Genomic DNA, 17,963 nt, shown 5'->3' on the forward strand with positions numbered 1-17,963 from the left:
CACTTGGAAGATAGGAAACTTGGGTTCAATATCTGTCCCTTCCTCCAACACAGAAAAATCTTGGCAAATTCAATCTTTGCTGACAACAGCTTCAGGATCTGTGTACATGAGCTCTCCAGGGTGGGAGAAAGGTGCTGGTTTCATCTTGGCAATGACAGCACTTCAATGGGACACTTTGGTTCAAAGTTACAGTCTGAACCCATCAGGAACCTCCCATCTCTTGCCATTTCACATGGAAGATACTGGCTGCCAAAGAGCTGAGCTGTTCTAACCCTTATCATGACTATGAGAAGCCTCTTTGGGTTTTAAACACTAAAATGAAAAGTACTCAACCACAGCTAGAAAGAATCCATTATCTCCATCCCATGTGTAATTAGAGCCCTTTGCCCATTAGTGGGAAGGGCTGCTTTGAAAACAGTGCTGAAGAAATTGTCATCCTATTTAATTTCCTGGGTAACTCAGGGTCTACCAATCTTGTTTCAAATGGGTTCTTATAGCACAAAGACTCTGCCTTGAAGGATACCCTCCACAGTTATTATGTTACACCATCATGGGTCACTGTCCCTCCACAATAAAATGTCATTAGCTTCACTATGAAAAGAAACACAGTGCATTTAAGGGTTTCCTTTCAGAGTGATACCATCATTCTCCATTTGAATCAAATGTTAACATGGACTAATCTGGGATGTTAACCAGGCAGGTACAGCTGTTACACTAAGACAGTTCACTGGTTATACTCTATAACCAAAGGGTCAATGTCTCACTCTGTGATGTGGTTCATTAGCTGAACAAATTAACCATGCCTGGTATCACTTCTGTTCCTTTCCCTTCCAAGACAAACAACAGGTCTGTTTCATTTCCTGAGCCCACTGCTGAAGCCTGTCCCATTGCTTTGTTCTCCATGAATATAAGTAGAGTTTGAACCAAACAAAACAGCTCCCCTCCACACAAGAGCATTCTTTACATCCGATACAAATTCCTGGGGACAAATACCCTCCAGAAAGTCAGCCCTTCAACTAACTCATTGCTTGTAGAAGAAACAAGTGAGGACTTAAGACCTGCTTTATGAGTTTTCAACACTTAAAATGGGAAATGAAACAGCAATATATCTAAAAGAAGCCAGAGTAACCCCTAAATTCACCCAAGAAAGAGATTTCAGCCATTCAGCTATTTTGCAACCTTGGAGACCATAAGGGAGGCAAGGTGTTCAATTTTCTGGAAAATCAGTAAGAATCATGCTTAGGCAAGGAGCTTTGGAAAAATCATGGGGACTGCTGATCCCACCTGGGAACATGAGGAGGGACTAGACACCATGTTGCAGAAGCCCTTCAAGGTGATTAATTTATTGTTTGTCACTTAAAGACATCAAAGCAGATGAGTTGCATTCCTTTTCACTGAGAAATTACCAAACTACCCTTTCACCCTCACAAAAAATGTTGTCTACTTTATATGTAAAACAGAAATGTTACTGTGGCTTCACTGGTATCCTGTTCTTATTTCACTCCTTTCCTTCCCCCACCACCCAATAGCATCATATTATTTGCAGTGCTGCTTCCAAGAACACATCTTTTCATCTGGTGTTCTTCTAAATGCTCATCAGTCCATAATGAAACACAAGATCTTCTGAAGACAATTATCAATTAATTGGCTAAAAAGGCTGTTCCTCACATAGGAGGATCCTATTTTGTAGCTGCCTAAGGACACAGAAGGTGTCCTTCTGCCCATGGTTATTAAGCCAATTTCAGTGAAGACTGAGCCCCCAGGCTGTCTATAAGTAATTCAGCAGTTAGGCAAAGATCTCCAGTGATACTGTCTTTTCAGAGTTGATGAAAATGGCTTGGGAGAAGCAAGAACCCATGTTTGCTCCCTCAGAGAGAAAAGTTGTATGATGTTTTCAAGTCTTTAGCACCAGAGTGTCCTTACAGAAGCCATGTCAACTCTGAGCAACTAATGCAGATAGATGGGTTTCATGAGTTGTGCTGCTCACTGGAAAACAAGATAGTCTGTAATGTTAAACTTAACATAAAGCAAATGAAAAGCAATAGCAGAGATAGTGCTCTTGAAAGTGCATGTTGAAAGAAGCTGGACACTTCCTCCTCTTCGTCCTGAAAAGATTACATCTGGAACAGCCCCTCAGCTGGATGACAGTACAGGGCAAGGTCTGTCACAGCCTCAGGGAACTGGAACACCCAGGTACAAGCTAAACATCCTAATTACTGATTTATAGGTACTTCTTAAACTTTCCTGCTCCGCAGCTCATTTTGGGTTTGTGAATTTCACCAGAAGATCTTTTTCATCTCAAAGATTTCCCCATTTCTGAAACATTGCCAAAGCAGCATTTAAACACGCTCAACAATACATGCTGCCAACTCATGACACTGACAGCTGCTACCCTGAAGTGCTCATTGTGTTCTGGCTTCCTTTTATCAGCGCAGGTTTCTGCCAGTGAATCAGTCTGTTAGTGGAGACAGACTAGGAACTGAGGCAGAGGACACAAGCAAGGCAGTCAATACAGAGGTAAGTTGCTTGTGCATACGTCTTTATATGTCGTTTTTCTCTGTTGCCTGTCTCCATAAAGACATTCAGTCTTGGTTTTATGCAGTTGCTTGTAAGAACAGACAGTTTTTTGCCTCTCTGATCTGTATGCCTGTCGGTATACACAGAACTGCTTGTTGGCTCATGATAGAAGACAAAGTTTAACCTGCACAAAAGGAAGAACAAGAGCAACTATTTCATTTCCCTCAGCTTGTTTTCTTCAGGCTGAGAACAAGGGAATGAAAGTCGCAGTGTTGCAACAGTGTGTGTAAACTGGACCTCCTGCTATTGCAGTGTAATGCACATACATGTTTTGTAAGTGAGTAAGGCAAAGCAGCACATTCTCGTATACATTCAGTCACAGTTGCTTCTCTGGTTTGTGTGTGCATGCCTTACAACTTACATGAAATAAATTTAGACTGCTTAAAGAACAAAGAGATATAGATAAATTTCTGGAGGGTTTCTATCTTTGTTTCATTAAAAATACCTAAAGAACTTTCAAGGGCATTTCTCTCTCTGACCTTTTTAACTTCTAAGTATTCTTTAATGACAGTTTAACATGCCCATCCATCTCACTAGAGAAAATGTTGCTCACATCTCCTAATTGTCTTTATTCCTGAACCGTAGGGAGCAGTGGTCTGCCAAGACTGATATTGTTTAACCCACTATATCTGGTTTAAAAGGCAAATAACTGGAAGTCCATGAGCCATGCCACCTAAGCCAGGTGATATTAAAGGGTACGGAGAAAAGTTTGCCTTAAGAAGAGGAATAGTTTAGCCTCTGCACTGCATTGACTAGTTTTGAAAGTGATTTGAAAACAAGCTGAGACATTAGCAGAACTTTTTCTTCCCAAATAAGATTCCCTTTGGAGGGAGGGGGAAGCATAATTTACTGCCATTAGAATGGAGTAAAACAACAGAAAGCTAAAAAGAGTGTTTGGCTGTCTATGTAGTTGTCAGACTTCTTGTTTTAACAGAAATTAACAGGGATTTAATATACAAAGGGAATTGAATGAAGTGTGTTTTAATGCCAAATTTAAAGTTCTGGGTGTTTCCAAACACTGGTTCATTCGAACTCTTCAATGACTCATGAGGTTTGACTCTTTTAAATTTGTTCAGTCAAATTTAAAGGCTAAATTTCTGGTTAAATACCAGAAAATTTTGAAATTCCTTTTCCTATAAAGAGACTTAAAGAGTGCAAAAATATCTTGGTTACCCCTCCCTAACTCCCACAAATCCTGCTCATCTTCCCCATTACTTACCAGAGAATACTTTCGTATTTTATCTTGATTTGTAACTCCATTTCCAAGTCAGAATACATGTCATAGAACAGCATGTCTCCTCACAGCAGATGTCTTATGCTAGAAGCAGACTCCAGAAACATGTGGGTGCATGAAAACCTCTGTTCTTCTTTAAACATTGGATTCTCCATGTCTAATGGACCTAGCAATGCCTGGTTTCAGAAAAACTTGTTTACTTAGTCTGCTTAATTTCCTAATGCAAACTTTAGTAAATGCAGGTCTCCTACGACATTCTCTCACAAGCACCAATGCCCAGCTATGCTGTGACTACTTTCAAGCTACATGGGCACTGACTAGTTGTCTAGTTCACTTTTGCTAGTTGTTAAACTAGTTTCAGAACATACAACAGCTGTCTTTGGCCTGCCTTTCCCCCAGCAACACACTAACTCCATTGAATAGTCTCCTTCAGCAAACAGTCCTCAGAAGATCCTGTGAATCCATTCCCTTACGAGCTTGTATCTCAGTGCTGAACATGCAGATATTTACAAATGACATCCAGAGTTAATTACAGGATGTGCAGAAAGGTGAACTAACATAAACACACTGCAGTCATAGAAGTATGCCCTCTTCTTCTGAGGAAACCAAGCTTACAAAAGGAGTAATGTCCCCAGTCATTACTAGTAACGCAATTTTACTAGACGCCTCCATGAGCTGGAGACTTACATTGCATTGCCTGACCTTTTTGTCCCTGACTCTTTTGTCCCATGGATTCTCTTGCTGAACATTTATGTAGCATGTCTGATCTTTACGGTCTTTATCCACATGCAGAATGGCCGCTACTTTTCTCTTTGCAGCCCTCATTCTCTCCTCACTGATGCAGGCACAGCATACAACTATTAGATATATAATGGCTTTTCTAGAATGTGTAAGCACAGTCCTGAACTTCATGTATGAATCGTTTTTGTACAGTTCTTCAGATTGGATAGAAAAATCCTACCCTACTTACTTGCAGCTCTCTTGTAGGCAAGGACCGCTTTTCTTCTTCTTCAAGAAATTTCAACTGACAGTCCCACACCCAGTAACTTTCTGGGATGCAGAACCTTCTCTTCCATTTTCTAGGGAGCATCTAAGTCAACATTTGTGTGTTGAAAGCAAAGAAAGTGTTCCTGAATTCATTGACTGGGTTCTGGAAAATGAAGACTGAAACCTGGAAGCATGTATACTGTAGGTGAAGTCAGCATAACCTGGTGCTGGATAGACTGCACTCTGCATTCAGAGAAGCTAATCTGGTACCATCAGTCAACCCAGGAAAGGGCAAGGTCTCACTTTCCCATGACCAATACAAGATTTGCAATATGGACTGCCATTTCTAAGAAATATGGGAGGTAGACCCTTGGCAACATGAAGTCAGTCTCAGGCTCCATTGTTCTCTGCTCTAAAACCAAACCATTCCATGGTTTCTTGGCTGGTGGTAGCCATTAATTTTGAGACAAAACCATTGGACTCAGAAGTAGCAGCAGGAAAATGCCATTTCTGGGGATAACAGAGAGGGTTATTGGAAAAAGCAGGCAACAAGGGGCTAGTGAAGAAGTCTCAGGGGCTGGTAAATGGAGAGCTAGATGACTCAGTTTCAGTCTGAAAGGCAAGGCTGACAGGGAACTGACTTATGGGGCTTCTGGGGAGCCACACATGGTGACGTTGTTCACTTCATGTTATCAGAGGAACTAGTTTCAAACAGAACTTGAACCTGGTCTGGGGCACATCACCCCACAGTGAAAGCACGAGCTAGTACTGACCTGGTGCAAGCATACTGCCCTAAGCCCATTACATCTCCTCCCAGAGTCCCTGAATAACTGCCTCTGCACCTTTCACAAGCCTCATTGACTGTCCCTCACCCCAGCATACCACTGACCAGCACCAAGAATAGCATTTGAACCCAAAGGAGGAGAGGGCAGGTAGAGAGAGACCTCTCTCATCTCATTCCTGGTGAGACAGGAAACAAACAGTGTTTTCTTCTCCTTTCACTTCTCCTGCTGGCAGAGAAGAGGAGGCAGATAAAGGCAGACAATCTGGGTGATGGTCATCTCAAGTACTCATGCTTCTTTGTCAGGTTTCTGTTAGATTCATGCCAACACCTGGCGTTGTCTGCCAACCGCAGCTCCCTTGTCACCTGCAGAGTGTTCAGGTGTGTTCACGTGTGGTATGTCGAAGTGTTTTCCTCACCTGTTCTGCAGCCCTGCCTGTTGAATAGGGTGAGCTGCAGAGTGCTTCCTCACAGAGGTACTTATTCTGGGAGCCCCCTGGGGAGCCTTCTTCAACTCCCCAGTTGTGTCTTCCTGTGGAATTCCATGCCTTTCCTAATGCAAAAAAACCTGCATGTGCTCTTTCATTCAGCCCCAAGATGTGGTGCCTCCTCACACTGCTCTGCTCTCAAGCAATTGCCTTTTCAGCAGGATTCACAACACCCTCCACTCTGAACTCAGATGAAAGCCAGTTCAGGAAGACTCGTAACCCTGAATCCCTTATGAATGTTGTAAGTAGGGTCATTTTCTCTCTCTTTCTTTCTCAAGTGTCTCTCCCAATACCCCATCACTAACAGTCCCAGTGAGGAGGCTAAAAAGCATTCCTTCTGCATTTCTTGTTTTCCCAACCTGCCTTTTCCAAAACCACTGCATTAGTCACCGCTGCAATGAGGGTTGGCTATGAATGTGCCAGGGACAGATACAACTCTTGCATATGGCATGAGGACAGACACATAATACTGCAATGGAGGGTGCTGGCTACTACGTTTGCCTCCAGGGACAGGTAACTCCCCAGAAGGGCACTGGAGATCCAGGCTACTGTACTGTGGCTCCAGCAACAGGACTAAGCCTTGGACTGTGACCAAAGCCAGACTACACTCTCCACTCCATACCAACTGTACAACAGAATTTCATTGCCTATATTTAGGGTGAACCCCAACAGAAAAACGGTGAACACAAGGCTGGGCGATGCCTCGTGACACCTTTTTGCAGTCACCTTTCTCAACACACATTGGTATTTCTGGCTGCCGTACAAAGAAGGGAAGGTATGAACCTGGCAAGAGGACAAAGATCCTCCAGCACTATGACAGGGAGTACCAGATAGAAGAAGCATCTAAACAGTCCAAGCTGCCAGAGAAGAATTCCTTTGCTGTGGAGGCAAAGGCTGGTTTCTAGTCTCAAAGTAAGCAAAGCCCTCCCTTTCTGTAACAACTTCTTTCCTCAATATAGTGGCAGGGGAGGATGACTTCTCCCTTCAAGCAGCAGATTCTCATTACACAAAGTAATCCAAGACCCATTGCTCTGAATCACCAAAAATTTCCTCACAGTACATGCAAAATTAGGTGTAGGTGGTCTTACGAGTTCCTTAGTGACAAGAGCTCCACCCTTGTTTGTCTTGCCTGCTTGGCTTGCCTAACTACACTTCAGCAAGGAAGAACTGATTATGGACCAAAACCCACAGCTTTTGGCATTGTCTTATATCAACACTCCTATGTATTTAATTTATAGAAAGATATGATCTCTATCAGCCTTGCAAAACAGGACAAACTATCTCCCAAAAGGTTGGTCACTCAGTAGAGTCCTGTTTCATCCCATAATGTGCTGTCAAATACCAGACAACTACCACTTAAGCAGGACTGAAGAAGACTTTGGTGCATCTTTTTACAAGACCTGTAATAATCATTCTCAGCCATGGTCCCTGTGGCCAGTGGCCTTCCACTGATGTCTCAGAACATCCCACATACCCACTGCTCAGCTTGGTTACCCTCCAAAATAGGACAGCCTGCATGTTCACAAACTCTCCTTTGGCTTCTCACAGAGTGAAATTATCAGATATCATGGATACCCCAGTGAGGAATATGAAGTTACTACAGAGGATGGGTACATTCTTAGTGTTTTCAGAATTTCTGCTGGGAGGAACAGCCAAAATACAGGTATGAAACAGCCACAGGATGCAAGGAGAAAAAAAAAATAGGAGAAAGCCTGTGGGTCAACCCTTCTATGGGTCCGCCATCTTTCTCCTTTGCACATGCCATGACATGTTCCACACCTTTCAGTCTCAGCAAGACCACCTAGTAAGGAATCTGGCCTGAATTCTGGATCCATCTGGAATCCATGCATTCAGTGTCTCTGTTCCTATTTGAGACTTTTCTAATAATTTTGCAATATCACAGGTTTGTTCTTTCATGTGGGCTGGGGAGGATGTTTTAAACTGGATTTTTGGAAAGTTTTGCATTAGCATTATAAGTAATATACATTTAAAATAGAAGTCTGACAACAAAGTCTCTCAGGTTGGGCATATGAATATTAGTTCCCAGCCTTTGAAGGACAGAGATATTCTTAAGCAAGTTGATAAGGTCATCAGTGAAAAGCAAATGTGTTTCATTTTTTTCATCATGTTTTCTGAATGGAGAAAGAATTTCCATCTGGAATTTGAGGTGCCCCAATGATGTTATTTTGTTTATTACTCCTTATTAGAACTATAGAATAATTCATTCTGAATGCCTATTCCTATTTGGATCTCCTCCTTCAGAGATCATCTGGACCAGCCTTATTGTCAGAGTAAGGTTAACCAAAGTTAGATCAGGAGCCCTGCTTAGCTGGCTACTAAATAGATGTAAGGGTAGATACGCTGCCTTATCTTTATACAATGTTTATATTTACAAAATATATTTACAAATATCAAAAATTAATGTTTGTATTTAATACACATATGCCTTCAGCAGTTTTCAGCTGTTGATAGATGGTTTCAATATAGGCACCTGTAAGTTTGCTTTCCAGTACAAAAGGAGCTGGGGACAGGCCTCCTCATAAAATTCCTTTATTTGCCAGTCTTGTCATGAAATTGTTATGAAATGTCATTAAATGTTTCCTGCTTACATGGAACAAACCTCTCAGGTTTCTCCGACCATTATCTATGCATAGTTGTCCTGGGAGCTTCTTGAAGAAGGACAGATTTAAACCCTCTTACAAGCTAAACTCTGCACCCCAATCTTAAATACACATTAACGACTGCTCCAATATAAGATATTTTTTCTTTTCCAGGGCAAAAGCCTGTAGTCTTCCTACAACATGCTCTTCTAGGAGATGCTACACACTGGATTTCTAACCTGCCCAACAACAGCTTGGGCTTCCTCCTCGCAGATGCTGGCTATGACGTCTGGATGGGAAACAGCCGAGGCAATACTTGGTCTTTAAAACACAAGACCCTTAATCCCAGCCAGAAAGCGTTCTGGCGGTTCAGGTACTCTGTAGAGGGAAAATTACTCAGACAAAAACTCTGAGGGGACTAGATAGCTTCAGCCTGAGGGTTTTTACCCAAACCAACACCAGAACAGAGTATACACCAACCAAGGAGAGTAAAGAATCAGGTGAAGAAGGATGCTCACTACTACACAGAGTTGAGAGCATTGGCTGGGGAAGGGATTTCAGACTGGAAAACAAAATGGAATACTCAGCAATTCACACTGTGATAGCTAAATTGCCAGCTAACATTCTGTGTTTCTCCTCTGTAGCTTCGATGAAATGGGTAAATATGATATTCCAGCAGAGCTGTACTTCATCATGAATAAAACTGGACAGAAGGATGTATATTATGTTGGGCACTCTGAAGGCGCAACATCAGGTAATGTTAGGACACTCACAGCTCACAATCACACATGTTGATATCTGATCAGGAGGTGGGTCTCCCTATTATTTCAGTTGTTTTTCTTGTTTATAGAGAACTAGCAAACATAGAAGTGGCTTCTGAGTTGAGATTTGGAAAATATGCAGAACTTTTCTAAACCAAGCTTTGACTACTCTTAATAAGCAAAGAAACCTAATAACAGATCCAAATACAGTTCAACTTTTCATATAATTAGAGACATGAGAGTAGTTATTTACTCTGTACTTCAGGTATTTTTCTTAAATTCTTAGCAACAGGAATTTTTAAGTTCCTCTTTTGTATTAAAATATTCAGTTAATTCCTTTGTGAACAGGAAGGAAAAGCTAAAAAGATAAAACAACAAATATAATACAAGATTTCAAATAACAAGACAAGGAAAAAAACCCTTAACATTACCAAGTCATGTGACTTAATGGCAATGTTAAAATTTAAAGCATAGTTTATGAGTCGCTTTAACTGGCAATATTAATGTTTAAAATGATATTGTCAGAGACTGAACATTAGGAAAAAAGTGACAATAACTTATTTTCTCTTAGTGCCAGCCTTTAGCATTAACTCACTGCATGGCCTCTGAATGCAACTAACTTTCTTTTAGAATAAGTGTAGAGTTCCTGATGTTTACAGTTTAAGTGTAAGAGCCGTGAATGGACGTTGACTAGAAAATGAGCAACTGCCAGTTCATTAATGTGAAATGACCCAGAAAAAAAAAAAGGAGATGTGGGAAAATCATATATTGTCACAGTTCCAGACCTTTTCTTTCTTTTCTTCTCATGAAATTACTTAAAGACCCTCATGGCAAAACAAAGTAACGATCTAGGACTTCTTCAGCTGCCTTTGATGCAATCAGTTGAAAAGATTCAAAGCTCCCAGAATTCAGCTAATTATTCTGCAGTTTAATGGAAACATGAACATACATAGACCTTTAGAGACTATAATATGAAAAACTCATTTTTCATGAGAGTTTTTTGAACTTTAGGGGGAATTGATTTTATCACAAAAACCTCATTGACATGTTGCCTACAAAAACTGTTCTGATAAATGCAATATCCAGACATGCTCTAAAACTCAGAATGAACTTTGCCTTCCAAATAAAATCAGTTTCACGACTTAGCTTCAACGTTTGCCTTAGGTAAAACATGAAGCACAGACAAACATGAACAGACAATGAGCTGCAGAGCTAGTCTAATTTCTCATTTGCTGCCTACTGTTTATTTGTTTAACTTGTCTGTGGAAGATGTTTTCACTAACTCAGGCTGTCTCTTATGTATTTGCAGGCTTCATAGCATTTTCTACGTACCCTGAGCTGGCTAAAAAGGTGAAAATATTCTGTGCTCTGGGCCCAGTAGCCTCATGTTCATATGCTACAAGCCCTCTGATTACGTTAGTAAATCTTCCTGAACCGCTGATGTGGGTATGTCATTTTTCCTTATAAGGGTCCCAGTGCTTGATTTAACTTCACAGTGTTCATCCAATCTGGGGTGAAGTGTTCCTGAACAGATGACATGCTGATGCTGAGCTTGGGATGAATTGAGTGCTTTTGAAAAATATGTTCCCAGACTCTGTGAGGAAAGTACTGGAGATACAGGGCTTGTAGCAGCAGGTCCCAGTCAAGCAGGAGACTTGTGAAACTCTCTCATCATAGGACTCTTGTACTTAACTAATATTTTGCTGGCCTCATGCAGGAGGAACTAAACCAGAGCTGCAATAGCAGCTATACAATCTCTGGGATTTCAGAAATGAGTGAGCACTGAGGTAATTTCACTAGAAATGGAGGATGGTTTCTTCCAGGATGGATGACCGTTACAAGAAGAAGGAAGGATACATGATGCACGGAAGGTGTTGCAAGGGGTACTGGGAGGGCAACCTCCTTTAGCAATGTTTGAGTACTGAGTTAGGAGGCTAGGCTATTAGCAACAATTTCATGCATAAAATACTCCTGTAACAAGGGGAAAAAAAAAAAAAAGTGTTGTGATTGTGCTTTTTCCTTCCCTCAGTTACTATTCGGTTGCAAAGGAACCATGCACCAGATAGGTTTTTTGAGAGGACCTGTGACACAGCTATGTGCAAGCCTGGATAAGTTTTGTGGCCACATACTCTGTTATGTAGCAGGAGGCAGCATAAAAAATCTGAACACGGTATGTATATGCAAGAACACCTACTCAAAGTAAAACTGAGTTGATATCAAAAGTTACAGAAATTACATCTGTGCACTCTATCCTTATCTAGTAACTGTCAGGAATGTAAACATATATAAACCACAACATAGTTCTCAGCAGATGGAGGGAATGCCAGGACATTGTGCCAAACAGGGACTAGAGCTAAGGATGAATGGGAGCAACAATTAGGCAAATCCTACTCACAGAATGGACAGAAAACAATCTCGAGCTATCCTGCACATGTCAATAGATGTGCACTCTTTTGAGGCTAAGTCAACCATGTTTTGGTCATACACAAATGCTCTTTAAAAAGAGCAAATGGATGATGGAGTCAGACTTCTTGGTAATACAGTTCCCAGTTTGCTTCTTTAGCACACAGACACCAGGGTCCTCTGAACACTGGAATAATTAAAAAGCAAGAAAAAGCTCCTTTTCCCTTCCCATTCTTCAGACTGCTTGTACCAGATTTTGGACCTAAAGAGCTATAGTAAGGTGCATTTTCCTTATTTTCCTTTATTTTTTTCTTTTTTTTTTTTTTTTTTTTGTCCTTAGAACTGTGCTCAACAAATTAATCTGCAAAAATCTGTAGAGCTACAGAAAGCCCTTCCCCTGTGTCTGTGGAGTGCAACACATCTACAGTGGGATTCACAGCAATTAGCAAGTCAGGCAGAGTGGACAGAAGAGACAGCAAAGTTGTCCCTATGTTTACCAACATATGGATGCTGCAGTGTGTCTTAAATTCCCCTTACAGTGGCCAAAGTATGCAGAAGCTGGCCTGTGTAATGTCTGTTACTGCAACACCTGTAAAGACTGAGGACCATTTTTCTCCATCTACAACCACTTGTAAAATCATATGCAGGAAAGCAGTGAGAATCAAAGGTTCAATGCAAAAACAACTAGAGGCATTGCAGCTCCTTTGAATTGCAGAGCTAAACCATTAAGGATCTTTCCTGACTTGGGTTAAATCACTAATGTGGTTCTCAGTGCAAGATAACAAGTCTGAGGAGGAATCTGGGGGATGGAGTTAGAACATCTCCTTAACAGAACTATAAAAATGCAGAACTAAAAAACAACAAAAGCCAGAAGAAAAAGCAATTGGTTTTCTAAGCTGGCTTCTTTAGCACAAGGAGTAAAGTGAAGAGAAAACCAAAGCTTTGAAAGACTTATAAACTCATAGGAATTTGATGTGAAGTGAGGAATCTACTTGGCAAGGACTGGAAGGTTTTTCCCCGCTGCTGCTGAACCACAGGATCCCGCAGTACTGTCTTCAGGGAGCAGATTTGCTTTCAGGGAGAAAGTGTGCAGGTGCATACAATTAAACAGCTATTCCTAAGTCTGCTTCTCAGTTTTCTGTATGATATTTGAGGCACATCCTATTAAAATGGGGGTTTAACACAGAAGCAGTATGTTGCTCAGGTCCTTCACATCTTTATTCTATCACAACGATTATAACACTTTGGATCACTGCGTTTATAACACTTCTGCTTTCTCTCCAGAGTCGAATAGATACATACGTAGGACATTCTCCTGCTGGAACATCAGCACAGGACTTTATCCACTGGCATCAGGTATAACTGCATACTGCCCTACACTTACTACTGCTTTTAATTCAACCAACAGCCCACAGGGAAGTCCAGAGAGGGTGGATTTGGGAAACTGCCCATCACATCCTCTCACATGCTTCCATGGGCACCTGCCAGAAGGAGCACTGTTTCCCATGGAACACCAAAGCATTATCTGAATTGCCCCTTTGGTATCAGGCACTGAGATTTCCCCAGGACATATCAGACAGTAAGGATCAAGATAAAAAGAAAATAACAAAGGCAATACAGCAAGCAGATTTCTATCACATTTCCCAGCTACTTGAAACCTTGAAGTCAGGGTTTTCTAAACTGACAGACAACCTTTTATTACATGCAACCACTCACAAATAAAACTGCTTTTGTGCAAAATAAAGTGACAAAAAAAAAAAGGAAAAAAAAACACAACCCAAACACACACAGAAACAAACAAATGAAAAACCAACAACAAAACCCACAAAAAACCAAACCAAACAAAAAATCCTCAAAAGATGATTACTTAACTCTTAACATCAGTCCTGCAGGGCATATAGAATCTCTTCTAGACAACCAGATCAGGAAGGCTAATGCCTGTCTCTAATGTTCCACCTCAAAACTGCTATCAGGGCACAACTCACGTATAGCCAAACTCATGTAACTACAGAGCCTTTGCAAGTATCACCACTTCTGTGAACAGGCCAGACAAACCTGACAAACAAAACATGTGATGCATAAAGAGAGATCTTATATTATGCTAGACTAGTAATAAACTAGTAATAAACCTGAAATGTTCTAGACATTCAAGTCCTCTTCCTGTGTGACAGCTGAACCCAACTGCGCATCACAAACAGGGACTCCACCTTTAGTTAACTAAGGTACTCAAGTGAAAATTTAATAACAAAACATACCAAGGGATGTGACTGGGGATCAGGAGAAAAAGTTAGCAAGAGGAAAGGATGGCGCTACTCACCCTACTATCCACCCTCAATGCCCGTGGAAGCCTGCAGCCAGAGGAAGGGGTGGGAGTAACTCAGAGTTCACTGCCTAAGCCTTGACCTCAATTACAGGCAGGAAAATACCTCCTGCATGCTGCTTCTTGATCCCTCAACACTTCACAGTAGGTTAGAGATTGGAAGGGACCTCAAAAGATCATCTAGTCCAATCCCCCTGCCGGAGCAGGAACACCTAGATAAGGTTACACAGGAACGTGTCCAGGCGGGTCTTGAATGTCTCCAAAGAAGGAGATTCCACAACCTCCCTGGGCAGCCTGTTCCAGTGTTCCGTCACCCTCACTGAGAAGAAGTTTCTTCTCAGGTTTAAGTGGAACCTCTTGTGCTCCAATTTGTATCCATTACCCCTTGTCCTTTCATTGTTTGCCACTGAGAAGAGCCTGGCTCCATCCTCGTGACACTCCCCTTTATATATTTATATACACTAATAAGGTCACCCCTCAATCTCCTCTTCTCCAAACTGTAGAGACCCAGCTCCCTCAGTCTTTCCTCATAAGGGAGATGCTCCACTCCCTTAATCATCTTAGTTGCCCTGCGCTGGACTCTCTCCAGCAGGTCCCTGTCCTTTTTAAACTGAGGGCCCAGAACTGGACACAATATTCCAGATGAGGTCTCACCAGGGCAGAGTAGAGGGGAAGGAGGACCTCTCTCGACCTACTAACCACCCCCCTTCTAATACACCCCAGGATGCCATTGGCCTTCTTGGCCACAAGGGCACAGTGTCGGCTCATGGTCACCCTAACACTTCTATCTGTTCTTTTGACAGATAAGATTTGCAGGCCAATTGCAAGCTTTTGACTATGGCTCTAAGGAAAACATGAAGAAGTACAACCAGGTAAGGCAGTACAGTTTCCCTGAGAACTATCCTCAGGTCCTGAAAAAAAAATAACAGAAAAATGACATTTCAGCACCTGTAGGTGATACAGACAGAGGGAGAGAGTGTCTGAGGTAATATTTCACCTGAATTTAATACTCATAAAAGTCTGTTCACAGAGAAGGCATAGGCGGGTCCCTGCAGACAGCTAAGAAAGTTTGGTTTGCCTGTTCTACTGATGCAGACATGTGTCCATTGACATGTCAATTTACCTGCCATTCCCAAAAGGTTAACAGCCAATCCTAAGACTGGATGAGTATGGAGCTCTTCACTGCCCCAAAATCCTCAAGATCTGCCTTTCAGCTAAGGAAAGAAATGATTCTTACAGCTAAAAGTGAAATGCGTACCTTGGTTTGGGGGAGCTCAGAAAATTTCTAGAGTGAAATTACAAATGACCAGAGTTTTTCCTTGACACTTAAATCCAAAGCATAACGAATAAGACCAACAGTTGCACTCTGTGCCCCAGCAAAACTTAAAGATCTTCCCGCTCTAAATATACACATTAATAAGCTCCACAGTTCTTTGACTGGTAAACAAAGACTGCTCTTTTCACATCTGTTCTGAAGGCAAAAGCAAGCAAGACAACTATGCCACGTCTTATGGAAAGACACAGGAATAGAATGGATCATTACTTTTCACAGTAAACAGGGAACAGAATTAGGGAAATAGACACTAAGAGGGTGGTCTTCATCCTTACTGTTTTATTGCAGTGAGCACATAAGGGAAAGAGAGGTGCTTGCACAGAATCCTTCCTCTAAATGCAAACCCCTGTTATAACAGCATTTACTCAAGTCTCCTCCCTTTCTTACAGTCTTCTCCTCCTGTGTACAAGATAGAGGAAATAAGCACACCAATTGCTGTCTGGACTGCTGGACAGGACAAATTTGCAGATCCGAAAGACATAGCAAAGCTACTCCCTCGGATTAAAAATCTCCTTTATCATGAGCATTTTCCTTCTTGGGGTCATCTTGATTTCATCTGGGGCCTTGAAGCAACTGAGAAAATGTATCGGAAAATCATTGAACTAATGACAAAATATTGAAACCACATGCACATGATTCACTCAGCAGAAATCTCCAGAATTTCTGTTTTGCAATAATGGTAATACCTGGGGAAGAGGTAAACACAGAGACACACATAGTGGACAGCAGTATTTACCTACACTTGTTTCTTGCATTCCTCATAGTTTGAGGGGTTTTTTGGTGTTACTGTGACTGCTGTCTTCCTGAGAAGTTTGAGGTGTATAGGAATGAAAACTGAAAACATGAATATACTTGAGTACACGCTGCAGGGATCACTGAAGTTTGACAATTTTTATTTCTACAAGACTGCAAGACTGATTTTCCTAAAGCTAAACTCTGTTGGTCCCATGTGTATCTTACATACCCCACAGAGCCATTTCCATGCCCAAATTGTATTTTCCCATGAAGACCAAAATGTGGGATTTGTTCATTTGTTTGTTGAAGTACAACTGACCTTTGTTTAAATTAAATCATTTATCTACTTGGCAGAAAACCTGGTTGTTTTGTTTTTTTTTTACTTCTTTTTTCCTCTTTACATTTACTTAAGGTATCGACAGTCAAGAGATCTTGAGAGACAGGTAATTGAGCAGGCAATAGATGACTTCCAAACAACAAGAAATCCAGTGTCAGAAAAACTTGTAGAAATGTTTTCCTGCCCTCCATGCCTAGATGTCAACCAAACATTTGTTCATGCACTCTAAACTGCCCAGCTTCAAACACCGTGGAGGCAGCTGAGGAATAAGGAGATATAGATCTGCCAGGCAAGCTTCACTCCTAACAATACAGCTTCTACCCTATGAGTTACTCTTGACACCACCAATGAAGTTAGAATCTTAGAATCACAGAATAGTTAGGGCTGGAAAGGACCTTAAGATCATCTAGTTCCAACCCCCCCGCCATGGGCAGGGACACCTCACACTAAAGCATGCCACCCAAGGCTTCGTCCAACCTGGCCTTAAACACTGCCAGGGATGGAGCATTCACAACCTCCCTGGGCAACCCATTCCAGTGCCTCACCACCCTAACAGTAAAGAACATGTTACCCCTTGTCCTGTCACTACAAGTTTTTACAAGCACTCTCAGCTATCAGCTTTAACTTCCAAATAACTCTTTGTCTCGACTCTTGTCTTTGTTCAAGCAATTTCTACAGCATGCAAAAGCAGTCAGCTGTTTCCCCTTTCCAGCCATTAGCCCAAAGAGATAGCATCTTCATTACCCATGCTAGTGCCTCACATCTGCTCACCTACAGCTTGATCTGGAGGTAGGAATTTCTGTCCCCAGGTTACACCCAAAGTGTTCATTGCTTACAGACTTTGAAAGGGTAGCTGTTTTCTGGGTGGGGTGTTTCTGGGTGGGACCTCAAACCCCCATTTCCCAACCAAGACACTTCATACTTGGAGTCAGCATCCAATGGAATACTTACACTGAACAACATATCTGTTCTGCAGCACAGGACAAATACATTAGCTGGTCCATGTACCTAGTCTAGCAGCCATTAGCAGTACTGATGATGGCACCTATATTGTGAACTTATGACAATTCACAGGAAATTACCAAAACTTTCAAGAAAAATAAAGATCTATTAGACAAGGAAAGCAAGATACAATAGAATCTGAAAGGAGATTCCCCTTTATTGCTATATTATTAAATCACAAAGTGCCAGGCCACATTAATACATGCTTACCACTGTAGGTTTCCTTCTGCCTTCACCTAGGCAAGAGAAGACTCATGAATTTATTATTATGGTACATGCTGTGTGCACCACTCTGAGAAGCATGCTGTCCTGTCCAGTCCCATCCCGTGGGGAGGATACATCAACAGCAATTCATGTCTTGAGTTTTTTTCTTTAGTACACTGTTTATAATGGAAAGTACACCAA

General features: G+C 41.6%; 1 protein-coding gene across 1 annotated transcript; it reads left to right on the forward strand.

Annotated features, from left to right (window-relative positions):
- The first annotated feature begins 32 nt into the window (after positions 1 to 32).
- LOC133215089 (lysosomal acid lipase/cholesteryl ester hydrolase-like) lies at positions 33 to 16,572 on the forward strand. Its single transcript, XM_061358849.1, has 10 exons — positions 33 to 2,517; positions 6,170 to 6,308; positions 7,616 to 7,730; positions 8,842 to 9,040; positions 9,312 to 9,421; positions 10,738 to 10,874; positions 11,458 to 11,598; positions 13,116 to 13,187; positions 14,955 to 15,023; positions 15,874 to 16,572. Exons 2-10 carry the CDS (start codon positions 6,177 to 6,179, stop codon positions 16,102 to 16,104), a joined length of 1,206 nt encoding a protein of 401 aa, XP_061214833.1. The 5' UTR covers positions 33 to 2,517; positions 6,170 to 6,176; the 3' UTR covers positions 16,105 to 16,572.
- The last annotated feature ends 1,391 nt before the right edge of the window (positions 16,573 to 17,963 follow it).

This window comes from Neopsephotus bourkii, unplaced genomic scaffold (assembly GCF_033783945.1).
Source record: "Neopsephotus bourkii isolate Nb327-2 ecotype Australia unplaced genomic scaffold, CSIRO-AGI_Nbou_v1 NB_951, whole genome shotgun sequence".
NCBI classification, from domain to species: Eukaryota; Metazoa; Chordata; class Aves; order Psittaciformes; family Psittacidae; genus Neopsephotus; species Neopsephotus bourkii.

Coding starts and splice junctions, on each gene's coding strand:
- LOC133215089 (XM_061358849.1), top strand. CDS start 6,177: ATGTGGTGCCTCCTCACACTGCTCTGCTCTCAAGCAATTGCCTTTTCA. Junction 9,041..9,311: donor AAAGCGTTCTGGCGGTTCAG/GTACTCTGTAGA, acceptor TCTCCTCTGTAG/CTTCGATGAAATGGGTAAAT. Junction 10,875..11,457: donor TTCCTGAACCGCTGATGTGG/GTATGTCATTTT, acceptor TCCTTCCCTCAG/TTACTATTCGGTTGCAAAGG.